Below are 13,654 nucleotides of genomic sequence, written 5' to 3'. Positions count from 1 at the left end.
TCCATGATTTCTGCTGTTAAACAGGCCTATTAAGGAGAAAGAAGAAAAGGCTCCTGTCCACTGAAAAGAGGATGGCTACAGATCATTGGAAAGAGTTGCTGAAAGTCTACACCCTGACCTGAGCAGCCAGTCCAGACTGTGATTTTGCAAATCAGAGAATTATTCACATGGGAACTTCCACAGCCCCTAAGACTGGGGAAAAGGCTACCCAACCCAGGAGGAAGGGAGAATTATCAGTGGAACAACCCCTAAATACTTCGGGAGATCAAGATGCTAATCCTCTTATTCTATTGTTGATGTCTGGAGGATTGCTGACACCAGAAAATAAAAAAATTAAAACTTAAAAATTTAAAAAAACAGGTAATTCAGGCCCTGAGGCATGCCTGGTGATGTCCTGGACAAAGGAGAGGGGCCCAAGTGAAAAGCTCATTCTGACACCTGCTGTGTCAACCCTGGATAGCAGAGACCTGGCAGCAAAGAGGCCAGAGAGCAGAGGAAAGGCTGGCCTTCTGCAATCTCAGGGTGGAAGCCCACTAGAAAAGAGCATTTCTGGGTCTTAACCAGTGTTTCTTCCCTGCAGACATTCAGGGATCCAAGCTCTGCCACTTGCCAAGTTAATAAGTTTTGTCATGTTCTTAACTTCTCTGAATCTCCTCATATGTAAAATGGAACTAGTAATTACCTCTCAAGACGTTGTTACAAGACATGAATGAAATAAACTATCATAAAGTCTAGTGCTGAAAACCACAATTATCAGCAAATATATCAGGTGCATGTCAAAATTCTTGTTTTAATTCATTAATGAGAGAATCAGCAAAGAGTTTTAAAAGCTGATTTGAAGAGTATTGGAGATTATATACAGTCAGGAAAGGAATGCCTAAGTAAGACTCTTCAGTTAGAGGACTCAACTTTCAATGGGGTGAAAAACCATGACAGGGGCTTAACATCTCTACTAGACTATGAAATCATAGCACCACGTCAAGCTTTATCCATTAAGCAAATATACTGTGCTGACCATGTTACATTTTCCAAAAGTGTCAGTTGATGGAAGATTAACAAGGAGTAAGATCTTACTTCTGTTCAGAGAGACTGTAGCATGAGATCAAAGATTTCAGCAACCACCATTTTGTCTTTTCCAGGTTCAAGATGACTTTTTCCCTTCACACTGACACCCAACAGGAACCCAGTAAGTGTTGGTAGCTTTCCATGCCCTCTTCACCCCATTTTAATTTAGACTGAATTCCCCAGATCAGGGGGCCAGAGAAAAGGCTAGTATCTGGACCCTCCCAAGTGGAGGGAGGCATGGGGAAATCTTTTCCATTGGAATAATCTCTTTTGTTCAGATGCTAGATAACCAACTGCCCAATTCCAGATCCTCTCCACTCCCTTTAGGAATTTTGTCACAAACATGAGGAATTTGGCTAAAGTCAGGAGCCTTGGGTGGAGAACATGAGTAGAGAAGCAGATTTCAGACAGGTCACCCTTATAGCCCGGAAATCTCAGCGGCCGGATCTGCCTCAATCGGTGAGCCAAGGTCTCCTTGGTGGACTCAAACATTGCATGAGGTTTCCTGCTAAACAACTTATTTCTCAACTTCCCACTACCTTGTTCTTCTTTTGTCACTGGGGAAACAGGAAACCAAATCACCTTTCTCTGGGCTACAAGCCCTGTCTGACTCTGTCCAGTGATTCCTGTCATGGGCACAATTTGCTTATTAGTCATAAGCTTCCCAGGACTGCCTCCATCACCTCCACCTCTTTCTCCAGGATGCCAGTGCCAGCTGGGCCACCTCCCCTGCCCAACCATGAGCTCAGGTATCAACTGTTGACAGCTCTGTGTCAATGTGATTCTTCACAACCAGTGGCCCATCACTTATGGTGAAACTCCAAAGGGCACTCTGGGCCACCTTCCCCATGCTCTCACCAAGCTGGCTTAGAAAAGCAGACACGTTGGGCTTTCAGATAAATGCAAATGATTAATAATGGTAAATTTCTGCCCAAGGAATCCGTTAACAGAGATTCTAACAATCCATTAACAGCGAATTAAAGGTACTGGGATATGTCTTCCCCACCCTGACTCAGACACACACATGCACACCACTGCCACCACCAATGTGGATGATCATGAGGCAAATCGAATTTCTCTCCCATTTTGTGCACTCTCCCATTATGTTTCCTAAATGCTGAGTGAATCCTGGTGTAGAGCTTGGTGAACCCTGTAAACCTGTCCCATCTTCTTTTGCCTGGGCCACGTTTGGGCCAGCAATTCACCTTTAAAGTACCTCTCAGAACTACATCATCTCCATTTCTGCAATGCAGAGAGGGCATTCGCACTCCTGACAAGGCGGAACCACTTGCTTTGGGGTTGGATAAAGCTGTCCTTCAAGGACCTAAGAAGGAAGCAACCTTGTCCCTGAGGCTTCCTTCCCACTTACCCAGCAGAAACCCATCTTAGTGTGCAATGATATATCCCTTCATCCCATTTGCATTCCAATCTTTTATTATTTGTAATTAATTTTTCATTGAAGTATAGTTGACACACAATGTCACTTTAGTGTCAGGTGTACAACGTAGTGATTCAACATCTCTGTATTTGTGCTGTGCTCACAACTGTAGCCACCATCTGTCACCATACAATGTTACTATAATACTATGGACTGTATTCCCCATGCTTTTATTACCATTACTTATTCATTCCATAACTAGCAGCCTGAATGTCCCCTCCCCTTGACCTATTGTGCCCATCCCTATCTGGCAACCACAAGTTTGTTCTCTGTATTTATGGGTCTGTTTCTTTTTCTTGTGTATTCATTTGTTTTGTTTTTTGGAATCCACATATAAATGAAATCATATGATATATTTCTGTGTCTGACTTATTTCACTTATTATACCCTCTAGATCCATCCATATTGTTGCAAACGGCACGATCTCATTCTTTTTCGTGACTGAATAATACTCCATTGTGTGTGTGTGTGTGTGTGTGTGTGTGTGTGTGTGTGTGTATGCCACATAGTCTTTATCCATTCATCTATTGATGGACACTTGAGCTGCTTCCATACTGTGGCTATTGTAAATAATGCTGCAATAAACATACAGATGCATATATCTTTTTTAATTAGTGTTTTAGTTTTCTTTGGGTAAATGCTCAGTAGTGGAATCACTGGATCGCATGGTATTTCTATTTCTAACTTTAGAGGAACTTCCATACTGTTTCCATAGTGGCTGCACCAGTTTGCATTCCCACCAACAGTACACAAGGTCTCCTTAAGCCCCAGTATTAATTTTCTCCTGGCCGCCAACCATTTTCACGAATATGTTAGCTGATAATAAAGCTGACTAGTAATTAAAGCTTTGGTTGATGGATACAAGTTTAAGCTAACCTTTTCCTACTCATTTGTGTTATGTGATTAAAGTTTACTACATGGGGCGCCTGGGTGGCGCAGTCGGTTAAGCGTCCGACTTCAGCCAGGTCACGATCTCGCGGTCCGGGAGTTCGAGCCCCGCGTCGGGCTCTGGGCTGATGGCTCAGAGCCTGGAGCCTGTTTCCAATTCTGTGTCTCCCTCTCTCTCTGCCCCTCCCCCGTTCATGCTCTGTCTCTCTCTGTCCCAAAAATAAATAAACGTTGAAAAAAAAATTTAAAAAAGTTTACTACAAACAAAAAGCCCAGTGATCTGCAATAAATAATCTTCAGCATTAGAAGCCAGTTAATCTGAGTGGCATCTTGTTGTGGAAGGGGGGTGGTGTTCCTCCTGAAATCCTGGGGGAATTGGCCACCTTCTCTTCTCCCCTTGGACACAAAGGTCTTCTGGCTTCTCAAAGAATCTCTCCTCCCCCACCTGACCCCCACAGAGTTGAGTTCCTCTTCAGCCCAGGCTGCTGGGGTCAGAGGTACACAATCACCCCAGAGAGGGCTGAAGGGTCCCTGCTCTGTTTATGAAGCGACTCAGTGCCTCCCACATGCAGAGGGACCCCAAGTCAGCCTCCATGTCGCAGAGCACAGTGCACCCTCAGCTCCCAGAGCAAGAGAGCTTGGAAGGGCTGTGGGCAGCTGGAGAGAGCTTGAGAGAGCAGCGCACATCCCACAGAGTCCAACCACGCACAAACATCAGCAATCATAGAAACAGTCCAGCCTTCACTGCTAAAATCCAGCAGCTAAGACAAGTGTTCTTAACCTCTTAGGGGTCTTGGGCCCTTTCAAGAATCTGATGAAAGCCATGGAGAAATGTGCTTATTGATGCAAACACTCAAAATTATGCTTTCAGCTCCAATTATATTTCAGAGATGCATAGTAGACCAAGTTAAGAACTCTGACTTACAGATTCTCATGGCAGCACCCTACCCCCTTCTCCATCACTAATACTACTCCCCCATCACCTAAGTGGACACAGAAGAAAATTTCCCAAGGCATAGCCTGGAAATTCAGCTTGGGGTTGGGTTCTGGTGAAAGGCACCCATTCATTGCTGGCCTTCCCATTTTACCAGACCCTTGGAAAATCCAGAGTGATGGTTGGGAGGTTATTGTAGATATTCTCTGATCAGCAGAGCATTCACCGCCCCCCCTCCAGGGCAGCACCCTATTCTTTGAGTTGAGTTTTAGGAATACATTGGCCTATTTGTCTGTTTCTTTATTTCATCACATTGGGAGGCTGGGAGCAGAACAAGAAGGAAAGCTTCAAAAATTTCCAAGGAGAAATTACAAGTGTGGGACAAGGGAACTGTTAGTGTTACTTAATGTAAGACCCTGAACAACCACCTACCATCACACCACACACAGAATCAGTCTCTCTCTCTCTCTCTCTCTCTCTCTCTCTCTCTCACACACACACACACACACACACTTCTACTACCTCCCTAATTTCTCAAGAGTCACATCTAAGATATTTTTCTCAATATTAAATTTTAGTTTGGAAAGCAGGGTGAGTTTTCCCTACATCACTCTATTCCCATATCACCCATTTGGGAACAATTAAGAAAATCATCAGCTACAAGTATCACGGGCTTTTCAGAATCCTTGAGTTCTAGAACTAATTTCTCTGGACCATGGGATTAGATGAGATGAGAATAGTTTGGGGAGAACATGGGGAGGAAACCAGATGAGTGGAAAGCACTGAAGGTTTGTGAGAGACGGGAAGTGGGGACAATAGAGGTTTGGTTTAGTTCCTTTGGGTTTTCCAGCCCTCCCTCCACCCACTAGGAACCTCATCCCACAAGAGAAAGGCAAGACACCAAAAAAGGCCTGAGGTATCAACTACTTTATTATTTTGCAAGGACAGGTCCAGGGCCCAGCCCCAGGGCCCAGGGCTCTGCTACTCTTGGTGGATATCTTCATGGGTTGCCACACCCACCTTTATCACCAGTATGAGGAACTCTTCAAAGTTAATTGCACCATCACTATTGACATCCAACTCTTTGAACCAGGTGTCTGCATCCTTTTTCTGTAAAGAAGAAGGAGAAAGAGGACAGAGTGTAAAGACTTTGAAAAGAGCTGAGGCACAGCTGTCTACATAGAGTGGTGTGGAGGACCAGTGCCTAGGGCTTCATCAGCCGGGCAGAACCCTGACCACACCCAGCCCCTCCTCACCTTCATGTACTGAGGACACTCTGTCTCTAACAATTTCTTCAAATCATCCCTGTAGAGGGCATGGTAATTCCCCTTCTCCAAGGAGTATTTGTGGTAAACGTCAATGAGGGAGTTTATAGCAGTCTCCAGTTCCGTCAGCATGGTGCCCAAGGATCTGCCCCACCTGGAACACAGAACACATGGGGAATCCCAGGGTGGGGAGGGTGCCTCTGCCTCCAGCAGAGTGAAGACTAGGGGGACACTCATTACCCCCAGCTGATGGCTTTGTCCTGGTCTGCACCATTTAGGTAACCCAGTGGATGGCTGTGCTGATGGGAAGGAAGGGCTGTGGGAGGGGGAGGGTCCACACACAGCGCCTGCCAGCTCTCCCGGTGCCCTCACCCAACCAAGAGTGCCAGAGGACTGTTCCGTCTCTATCCCTATCTCACCAACTTCCTCCAGGAGCTCTGGATCGAGCTCCAGACCTCCCTGATATTTCTCTCCCCTCTCATAGAAAAGGCAGCTCCACTTCCAGCCCTCTCTCCTGTGGGGACCCAGCCTCAAAGCATGGAGCCAACCGAGGCAGTCCTACTTACCAGGTCTCCCTGAAACAGAGTTGACAGAAGACATGCAGGGCTGAGTGTCGGCTCCCTTTTATAGCAGCCAGGCTTTGGCCAGCTGCCAGGGCCATGCAGAGGCAGCTGCTCCCTTCCTGGGTTGCCACAGCCTCTGGTTTCCCAATCAGGTAAATGGGGCAATCACTGCACAGAATGAAAGTTTCTGATGAGAGGTGGAGGTGGGGGCGGTGGGTAGTGGAAAGAGGAAGGCACTTGCTAGGCACTAGCGCCCAGCAGGAGAGACCAGAAGAGGCCATGGTGAGGACTCCTTTGGTGGGCCCCTGGTATCCTCTGGCTTGGCCAACCAGGATGCCCACTCCTGAGTCCCCCTCACTGTTGCTGCTGCTAATCTTATGCATTGTGGCCTGTCTGTGCATCTCTGAAATATAATTGGAGCTGAAAGCATAATTTTGAGTGTTTGCATCAATAAGCACATTTCTCTATGGCTTTCATCAGATTCTTGAAAGGGCCCAAGACCCCTAAGAGGTTAAGAACATTTGTCTTAGCTGCTGGATTTTAGCAGTGAAGGCTGGACTGTTTCTATGATTGCTGATGTTTGTGCGTGGTTGGACTCTATGGGATGTGCGCTGCTCTCTCAAGCTCTCTCCAGCTGCCCACAGCCCTTCCAAGCTCTCTTGCTCTGGGAGCTGAGGGTGCACTGTGCTCTGGGACACGGAGGCTGGCTTGGGGTCCCTCTGCATGTGGGAGGCACTGAGTCACTTCATAAACAGAGCAGGGACCCTTCAGCCCTCTCTGGGGTGATTGTGTACCTCTGACCCCAGAAGCCTGGACTGAAGAGGAACCCAATTCTGTAGGAGTCAGGTGGGGGAGAAGAGATTCTTTGAGAAGCCAGAAAACCTTTGTGTCCAAGGGGAGAAGAGAAGGTGGCCAATTCCCCCAGGATTTCAGGAGGAACACCCCCCTTCCACAACAAGATGCCACTCAGATTAACTGGCTTCCAACACTGAAGATTTGTGGTACATCTCTCTTGTTACAAAACACAAAGCACAAAGAGCCTTGGAAAATGCCTATCAGGAAGGTGGTGCACACAACCCACCCAGTCTACAGACACGGAAGTAGACAGCCAGGAAGGTGAGGCAGTTCACTCAGAGTTTCCCAGTGCAGAAATGTCATGGCCCAGAGAATCATGCACCAGAACATGACCTGACAAGAACATGACTCTGCTGAGAAATCTCTCTGCTTCCTTCATGCATTCAACAGATATTTACATTGTGCCTCTCCAGGTCATCATCACCTCCTGGGGGAAGTCGATGAGATTAGCACCCTCTCCTTCATGTTTCCATACCTCTTTGGGCTCCATTATATTGTTAACTTTATAGCTGTGTGACTTTGGGTTAATTACACTCTCTGTGACTTAGTTACCTCAATTATTAGGAAGAGATTAAAATAGAGTCTACCTGCAGCCTATGGAATGGGGGAAAATATTTGCAAATCATTTATCTGACAAGGGGTTAATATCCAAAATATCTAAAGAACTTCTACAATTCAACAACAAAATTACCCTGATTGAAAGATGGGCAAAGGACTAGAAGACATTTCTCCAAGGAAGATATACAAAGCCACAATGAGGTACCACCTCAGACCCAAGTGATAGTGAGGGTGTGGAGAAATTGAGACCCTTGTGCACTGTTGGTGGGAATGTAAAATAGTGCAGCTGCTGTGGAGAACAGTGCGATGGCTCCTCAAAAAGTTAAAGACAGAATTACTACGTGATCCAGTAATTCCACTTCTGGGTCTATACCCAAAATAATTGAAATCAGGGTTTCAAATAGATATTTATACACCCATGATCACAGCAGCATTATTTACAACTGCCAAAAAGTAGAAACAAGCCGGTGTCCATCCAAGGATGAGTGAATAAATAAAATGTAGTATATACTTAAAATGGAGTATTATCAGCCTTTAAAAAGGAAGGTAATTCTCACACATGCTACAACATGGATGAACCTTGGAGACGTGATGCTGCATGAAATAGACCAGACACAAAAAGACAAATGCTGTTTGATTCCACTTATATGAGGTCTCTAGAGTAGTCAAATTCATAGAGACAGAAAACAGAATGGTGGCTGCCAGGGCCTCAGGGAGGAATAATGAAGAGTTAGCGTTTATTGGGTTAGGGTTTCAGCTGCAATATAAAAAGAGTCACGGGCACCTGGGTGTCTCAGTCAGTTAAGTGTTCAACTCCTGATTTCAGTTCAGGTCATGTTCTCACAGTTTGTGGGTTCAAGCCCCACATTGGGCTCCGTGCTGACAGTGTGGAGCCTGCTTGGGATTCTCTCTCCATCTCTCTCTTCCTCTCTCGTGCTGGTTCTCTCTCTCTCTCTCTCTCTCTCTCAAATAAATAAATAAATAAACTTTTAAAAAAGACAGAGTTCTGAAGATTGGTTGCGCAACAATGAGCACATATTTAACACAACTGAACAATACACATAGATGGTAAATTATATATATATATATATATATAGCCACAATTAAAAACTTAAAAATTTTTAAATGCTTCCGCCTAAAAAATTAATAAAATCTACCTTATAGTGTTGTGAGGACTAATAACAAATGAAAAATATTTATGATTTGCAGACTTTTTAAAGTTTATTTATTTATTTTGAGAGATAGAGAGAAAGAAAGCAGGAGCAGGGGAGGGGCAGAGAGAAAGAGGGAGAGAGAGAATCCCATGCATGCTCTGTGCTGTTAGCACAGAGCCCAACGCCAGGCTCAAACTCCCAAACCGTGAGATCATGACCTGAGCAGAAGTCAAGAGTCGAATGTTCATGGGCTGAGCCACCCAGGCGCCCCTGTGGACTTTGTTAATATGTGTTATATTTTAATAAACAGTTTACACAAAGAATGTGTGACGTACTTAGCACACTGCAGAGCTGGCACTGGGTGGGTACCCACTGTGACGACTGCTATCACGAGTGCCTGACTCCTCAGCTGGGCTGTGAGCCCTCAAGGACCCAGAATGGACCATCCACATCTGCCTCCACAGGACCCAGCACAGGGACTGGAATACATACTAACAGCAAACAATCAATAACAAGAACAAATAATAGCAAAAAAAACATTTATTGGGCTGTTACCACGTGCCAGGAACTGTTGTACATGCTTTACCTACATCAATCCATTTCTCACTATAAACTATGAAGTTTGTACTGTCATAATCCCCATTCTACAGATGAGGACCTGAGGCCCACTGAGAGATACAACATTCAGTGCATCGGATTACTTGGGTGACATGACGTGACATCATGCACTTCCTGCCTCTGCCGGGAATGCTCTTTGCCAGTCAAGTCCTTCTTTTTCTTCCTGATCCAGCCAGGCACTGTGTACTCTGCATCTGTCTCTGACCCTCCTCCCCACACCCCTACCAACACTGAGTTAATTCTTCTCTCCTCCATGCTACCCAAATCTTCATACATCATGGCATTTTCCCCACTGTGTTATGACTCATCTGTTTCTTTTCTGTCTTTTCTTTGGGACCAGGATCCCCTTTGAGCAGAAATCACATACATCCCTGGGGCCTGGTACAAACTAGGTGCTCAACTAATACTTACTGAGGTGATAAGCGAATGCACAATTGAACTTTGATCTATCCCTTATATGATGCTGAAATTCCCTTTATCACATCCCACCAGCTTAAATCACTTTTGTAACATGGCAGAATATAAACACATCAACCAAATGCAATCTAACTTCCTTGGCAAGAGGTTAGTCAACCTTGTGACAGAAAAATAGAGCTGTTTCTGACACACATAATGACAACTTTTCAATCAATGATCAAGCACTTATCTATACCTGTTGTTCACCAAGCCTCTCCTATATGGCCTGGCATAATAGCACCTTACTTACCCCAAATAGCACAATATATTTTCAAAGTATTTTTATATCACTGCCTCATTTGATAACCCTGCAAAGTGGACATTACAGGTACAATTATCCCTATGTGACAGATGAGGAAACTGAGGCACAGGGAGTTACTCAAGTTTCTTCCTATGGACATGTGTTCTGCTTATGTGCCAAAAAGCACACATTAGAACAAAAAAAATTGGCTTTTCTGAGACTCTTCTTAGGATCCATTCACAAGCCTGGAATGGAGCTCACACTGACCTCTCCCAGTGGAGGTGAGGGTGAGGCTGATGATGTCATCCCAGGCCCCTGAGCCCTGAAGAGATGCCTCCCTGGAAGCCAGTCCCAGTGGAGACAGCTTTCTTCATCCAGGAATTAGGAAAACCAGGCCCCAGGTCCAGTGGGGGAGACCCAAGGCAGACGTGGGCCATGACCCCCTTCTGGCATCATGTGCTTGTCCAGGGAGCTTGCACCAGTCAGGCCATGAAACTGCCCTTGAGATGCTCCCCAGCCCCCGGACAGACAGCCTAAGGAGCTTCAGGGGGAACAGGAGCCAGGCTGAGTGACCTGGCAGGAGGGGTGTCAAGAATTGGGTAAGCACATCAGGGGAAAAGGCAGGGCCTGTAATCAGACCGATGGATGTGGGGCAACCCAGGGGAGCGGAACCTGCTCCTACTGACAGGAAAGAACTAGGTCCTAGGTATGTGTCCCAAGAGTCCAACCAGGCCTGGGCCCAAGGCTGAGGAAATGAGGCCACACCAGCAGAGCCAGTGCAGAAACACCTCTCCACACCCCAGGAAAGGGCAGGAGGTCTAGGCTGAGCTGCCCCTTAGCACCCAAAGATCTGTGGAACTCAGCAGTCTCAGATGAGACAGGCAGGAAGAATCATCCCCTGGGCCTGGAGGAGGTTGGTAGCCTGGTCATCCATGCCTCTGGTCGTGACTAAGAGGCCCACAGGAGGCAGCACAGACGCAGGCATCAGAGTCCATCCACAGGCCCCGTTCCTGCATTCCTCCTCCAACACATGCATCCACTCACTGGCAGAGAACACAGAAGGTAAAACACTCCCAAGGTGCAGCAGGACACTCACCTGCACTGGGCAGTGCAGACCCCATGGAGTCCCCAGGAAGGTCCAGAGGGAGACAGCTGGGGCAAAGTGTTGTCAGTGCCGGCAAGGCCCAGGGCACATTGGGGACAACACCCTGCTTCGAGCTCGACTGGTCAAAAACGAAGGCCATAGGGCTCAGCCCATAGGGCACTGCCCCCTTGTGGCACACAGACCCAGCTGCTGGAGAGAACCAAACCAAGTCCTGTAAATGCCGGCCCCCCTCCCCCCACCCCCGTCATCGTTTGTTGAAAACACATCTTTTTCATCACAATACACTCAGGACGTGGATTTCCAGACCGTCCTCTGAGGAGAAGCCCACCAAGATGGGCCCCAGCAAGGCCTAAAGGCAGAGAAGACTCTGCATAAAGGAGATGCTCTTCATCAGATTCCTGGGCTCCCAGGGAGAGAGAGAAAAATAAACACAGAGACAAGGGGTGGGGGGCAGATCCCTGCTGGGAGGGGTGAGAGACCACAGAGGACTTGGATGGTGAGTCACAATAGCCCCAAGTAGAGTAACGCCCGCATCAGCCTTTATTAGTAAAACCAGACCCAACCCTTCTCTTCTCCAGGAAGTCTTTCCTGATTGATGGGAGCCCAGGTTCCACTTTTCACTCTTCACCATAGCAGATTGGAGTGTTGCCCTTTGCCCTTGTCCCAGTCTCTGACTCTGTGTGCAAAACCCACCTCACAATCTTTCCTCGCTGACTGGCCTTGACGTCAATTACCTGCATCATCCTCCCTTCTCAGGCCCAAGCCACTCCACTTTTAAACACTCATTCCTGGGGGCTCTCCTCTAGACCCTCGAGGTGGGTCCTTGTCCAGTGTGTGTCGGCCCCCCTGCTCCCTGTCCCATCATGTACGTGCAGAGAGTGAGTGGTCAAAACATCACCGGTGAGGCCTGGCTTCCTTGCCAGAGAGGCAGCTCCCCAAGAGAATGGATGCCCCCCTCAGACAGGGGCTCCTGGAGGCCGGGCTGAGCCTCCCCGCTCAGACAGGGGCTCCAGGGGACTAGTGCCCTGCCTGCTCCCTCAGACAGGGGCTCCAGGAGACTGGGGCCATGCCTCCCCCCCTCAGACAGGAGCTCCTGGAGGTCAGGCCGGACCTCCCCCTCAAACAAGGGGTCCTGGAGACCGGGCCATGCCTCCCCCCTCAGACAGGGGCTCCTGGAGGCTGGGCTGTGCCTTCCCCTTCAGACAGGGGCTCCTGAAGGTCAGGGTCATGCCTCCCCCCTCAGACAGGGGCTCCTGGAGGCCAGGCCATGTCTCCCCTCAGACGCTCCTGGAGGCCAGGCTGTGCCTTCCTCCTCAGACAGGGGCTCCTGGAGGTCAGGGCCATGTCTCCCCACGCAGACAGGGGCTCCAGGGGACTAGGGCCATGCCTCCCCCCTCAGACAGGGGCCCCAGGAGACGGGTCGTGCCTCCCCCGTCAGACAGGGGCTCCTGGAGGCCGGGCTGTGCCTTCCCCCTCAGACAGGGGCTCCTGGATGTCGGGGCCATGTCTCCCCACTCAGACAGGGGCTCCAGGAGACTAGGGTCGTGCCTCCCCCTCAGACAAGGGCTCCTGGAGGCCGGGCCATGTCTCCCCACTCAGACAGGGGCTCCAGGAGGTCAGGCCATGTCTCCCCACTCAGACAGGGGCTCCAGAGGACTAGCGCTGTGCCTTCTCCCTCAGACAGGGGCTCCAGGAGACTGGGGTCATGCCTCCCCCCTCAGACAGGGGCTCCAAGAGACTATGGTCGTGACTCCCCCTCAGACAAGGGCTCCTGGAGGCTGGGCCATGACTCCCCGCTCAGACAGGGGCTCCTGGAGGTCAGGCCATGTCTCCCCACTCAGACAGGGGCTCCAGAGGACTAGCGCTGTGCCTTCTCCCTCAGACAGGGGCTCCAGGAGACTGGGGTCATGCCTCCCCCCTCAGACAGGGGCTCCAAGAGACTATGGTCGTGACTCCCCCTCAGACAAGGGCTCCTGGAGGCTGGGCCATGACTCCCCGCTCAGACAGGGGCTCCTGGAGGTCAGGCCATGCCTCTCCCCTCAGACAGGGGTTCCTGGAGGCCCGGCCATATCTCTCCCCTCAAACAGGGGCCCCTGGAGGTCAGGGCCATGTCTCCCCACACAGACAGGGGCTCCAGGGGACTAGGGCCATGCCTCCCCCCTCAGACAGGGGCCCCAGGAGACGGGTCGTGCCTCCCCCGTCAGACAGGGGCTCCTGGAGGCCGGGCTGTGCCTTCCCCCTCAGACAGGGGCTCCTGGATGTCGGGGCCATGTCTCCCCACTCAGACAGGGGCTCCAGAGGACTAGCGCTGTGCCTTCTCCCTCAGACAGGGGCTCCAGGAGACTGGGGTCATGCCTCCCCCCTCAGACAGGGGCTCCAAGAGACTATGGTCGTGACTCCCCCTCAGACAAGGGCTCCTGGAGGCTGGGCCATGACTCCCCGCTCAGACAGGGGCTCCTGGAGGTCAGGCCATGCCTCTCCCCTCAGACAGGGGTTCCTGGAGGCCCGGCCATA

The 13,654-nt window shown here is 49.2% G+C and overlaps 1 protein-coding gene across 1 annotated transcript; it reads right to left on the bottom strand.

The window, feature by feature from the left end:
• Positions 1-5,237: 5,237 nt before the first annotated feature.
• S100A8 (S100 calcium binding protein A8) lies at positions 5,238-6,258 on the bottom strand. The gene is made up of 3 exons (XM_047092974.1): positions 6,157-6,258; positions 5,582-5,744; positions 5,238-5,435 (listed from the first exon to the last, which is right to left on the bottom strand). Exons 1-3 carry the CDS (start codon positions 6,249-6,251, stop codon positions 5,307-5,309), a joined length of 387 nt encoding a protein of 128 aa, XP_046948930.1. The 5' UTR covers positions 6,252-6,258; the 3' UTR covers positions 5,238-5,306.
• Between the last annotated feature and the right edge of the window lie 7,396 nt (positions 6,259-13,654).

This window comes from Lynx rufus, unplaced genomic scaffold (genome assembly GCF_022079265.1).
Source record: "Lynx rufus isolate CCGP_SWC_20201006 ecotype Redwood Valley unplaced genomic scaffold, mLynRuf1.p SCAF_31, whole genome shotgun sequence".
Taxonomy (NCBI): domain Eukaryota; kingdom Metazoa; phylum Chordata; class Mammalia; order Carnivora; family Felidae; genus Lynx; species Lynx rufus.
The sequence above is the reverse complement of the archived record's forward strand: the minus strand, read 5'-3'. Positions and strand labels throughout refer to the sequence as shown.

Excerpts from the sequence above, each read along its gene's own strand:
- S100A8 (XM_047092974.1), bottom strand. The coding sequence starts at position 6,251 with ATGGCCCTGGCAGCTGGCCAAAGCCTGGCTGCTATAAAAGGGAGCCGA. Across the intron at positions 5,745-6,156 it reads CTCTGTTTCAGGGAGACCTG|GTGGGGCAGATCCTTGGGCA; the intron begins GTAAGTAGGACT and ends TCTGTGTTCCAG. Across the intron at positions 5,436-5,581 it reads AGTGTCCTCAGTACATGAAG|AAAAAGGATGCAGACACCTG; the intron begins GTGAGGAGGGGC and ends TCTTCTTTACAG.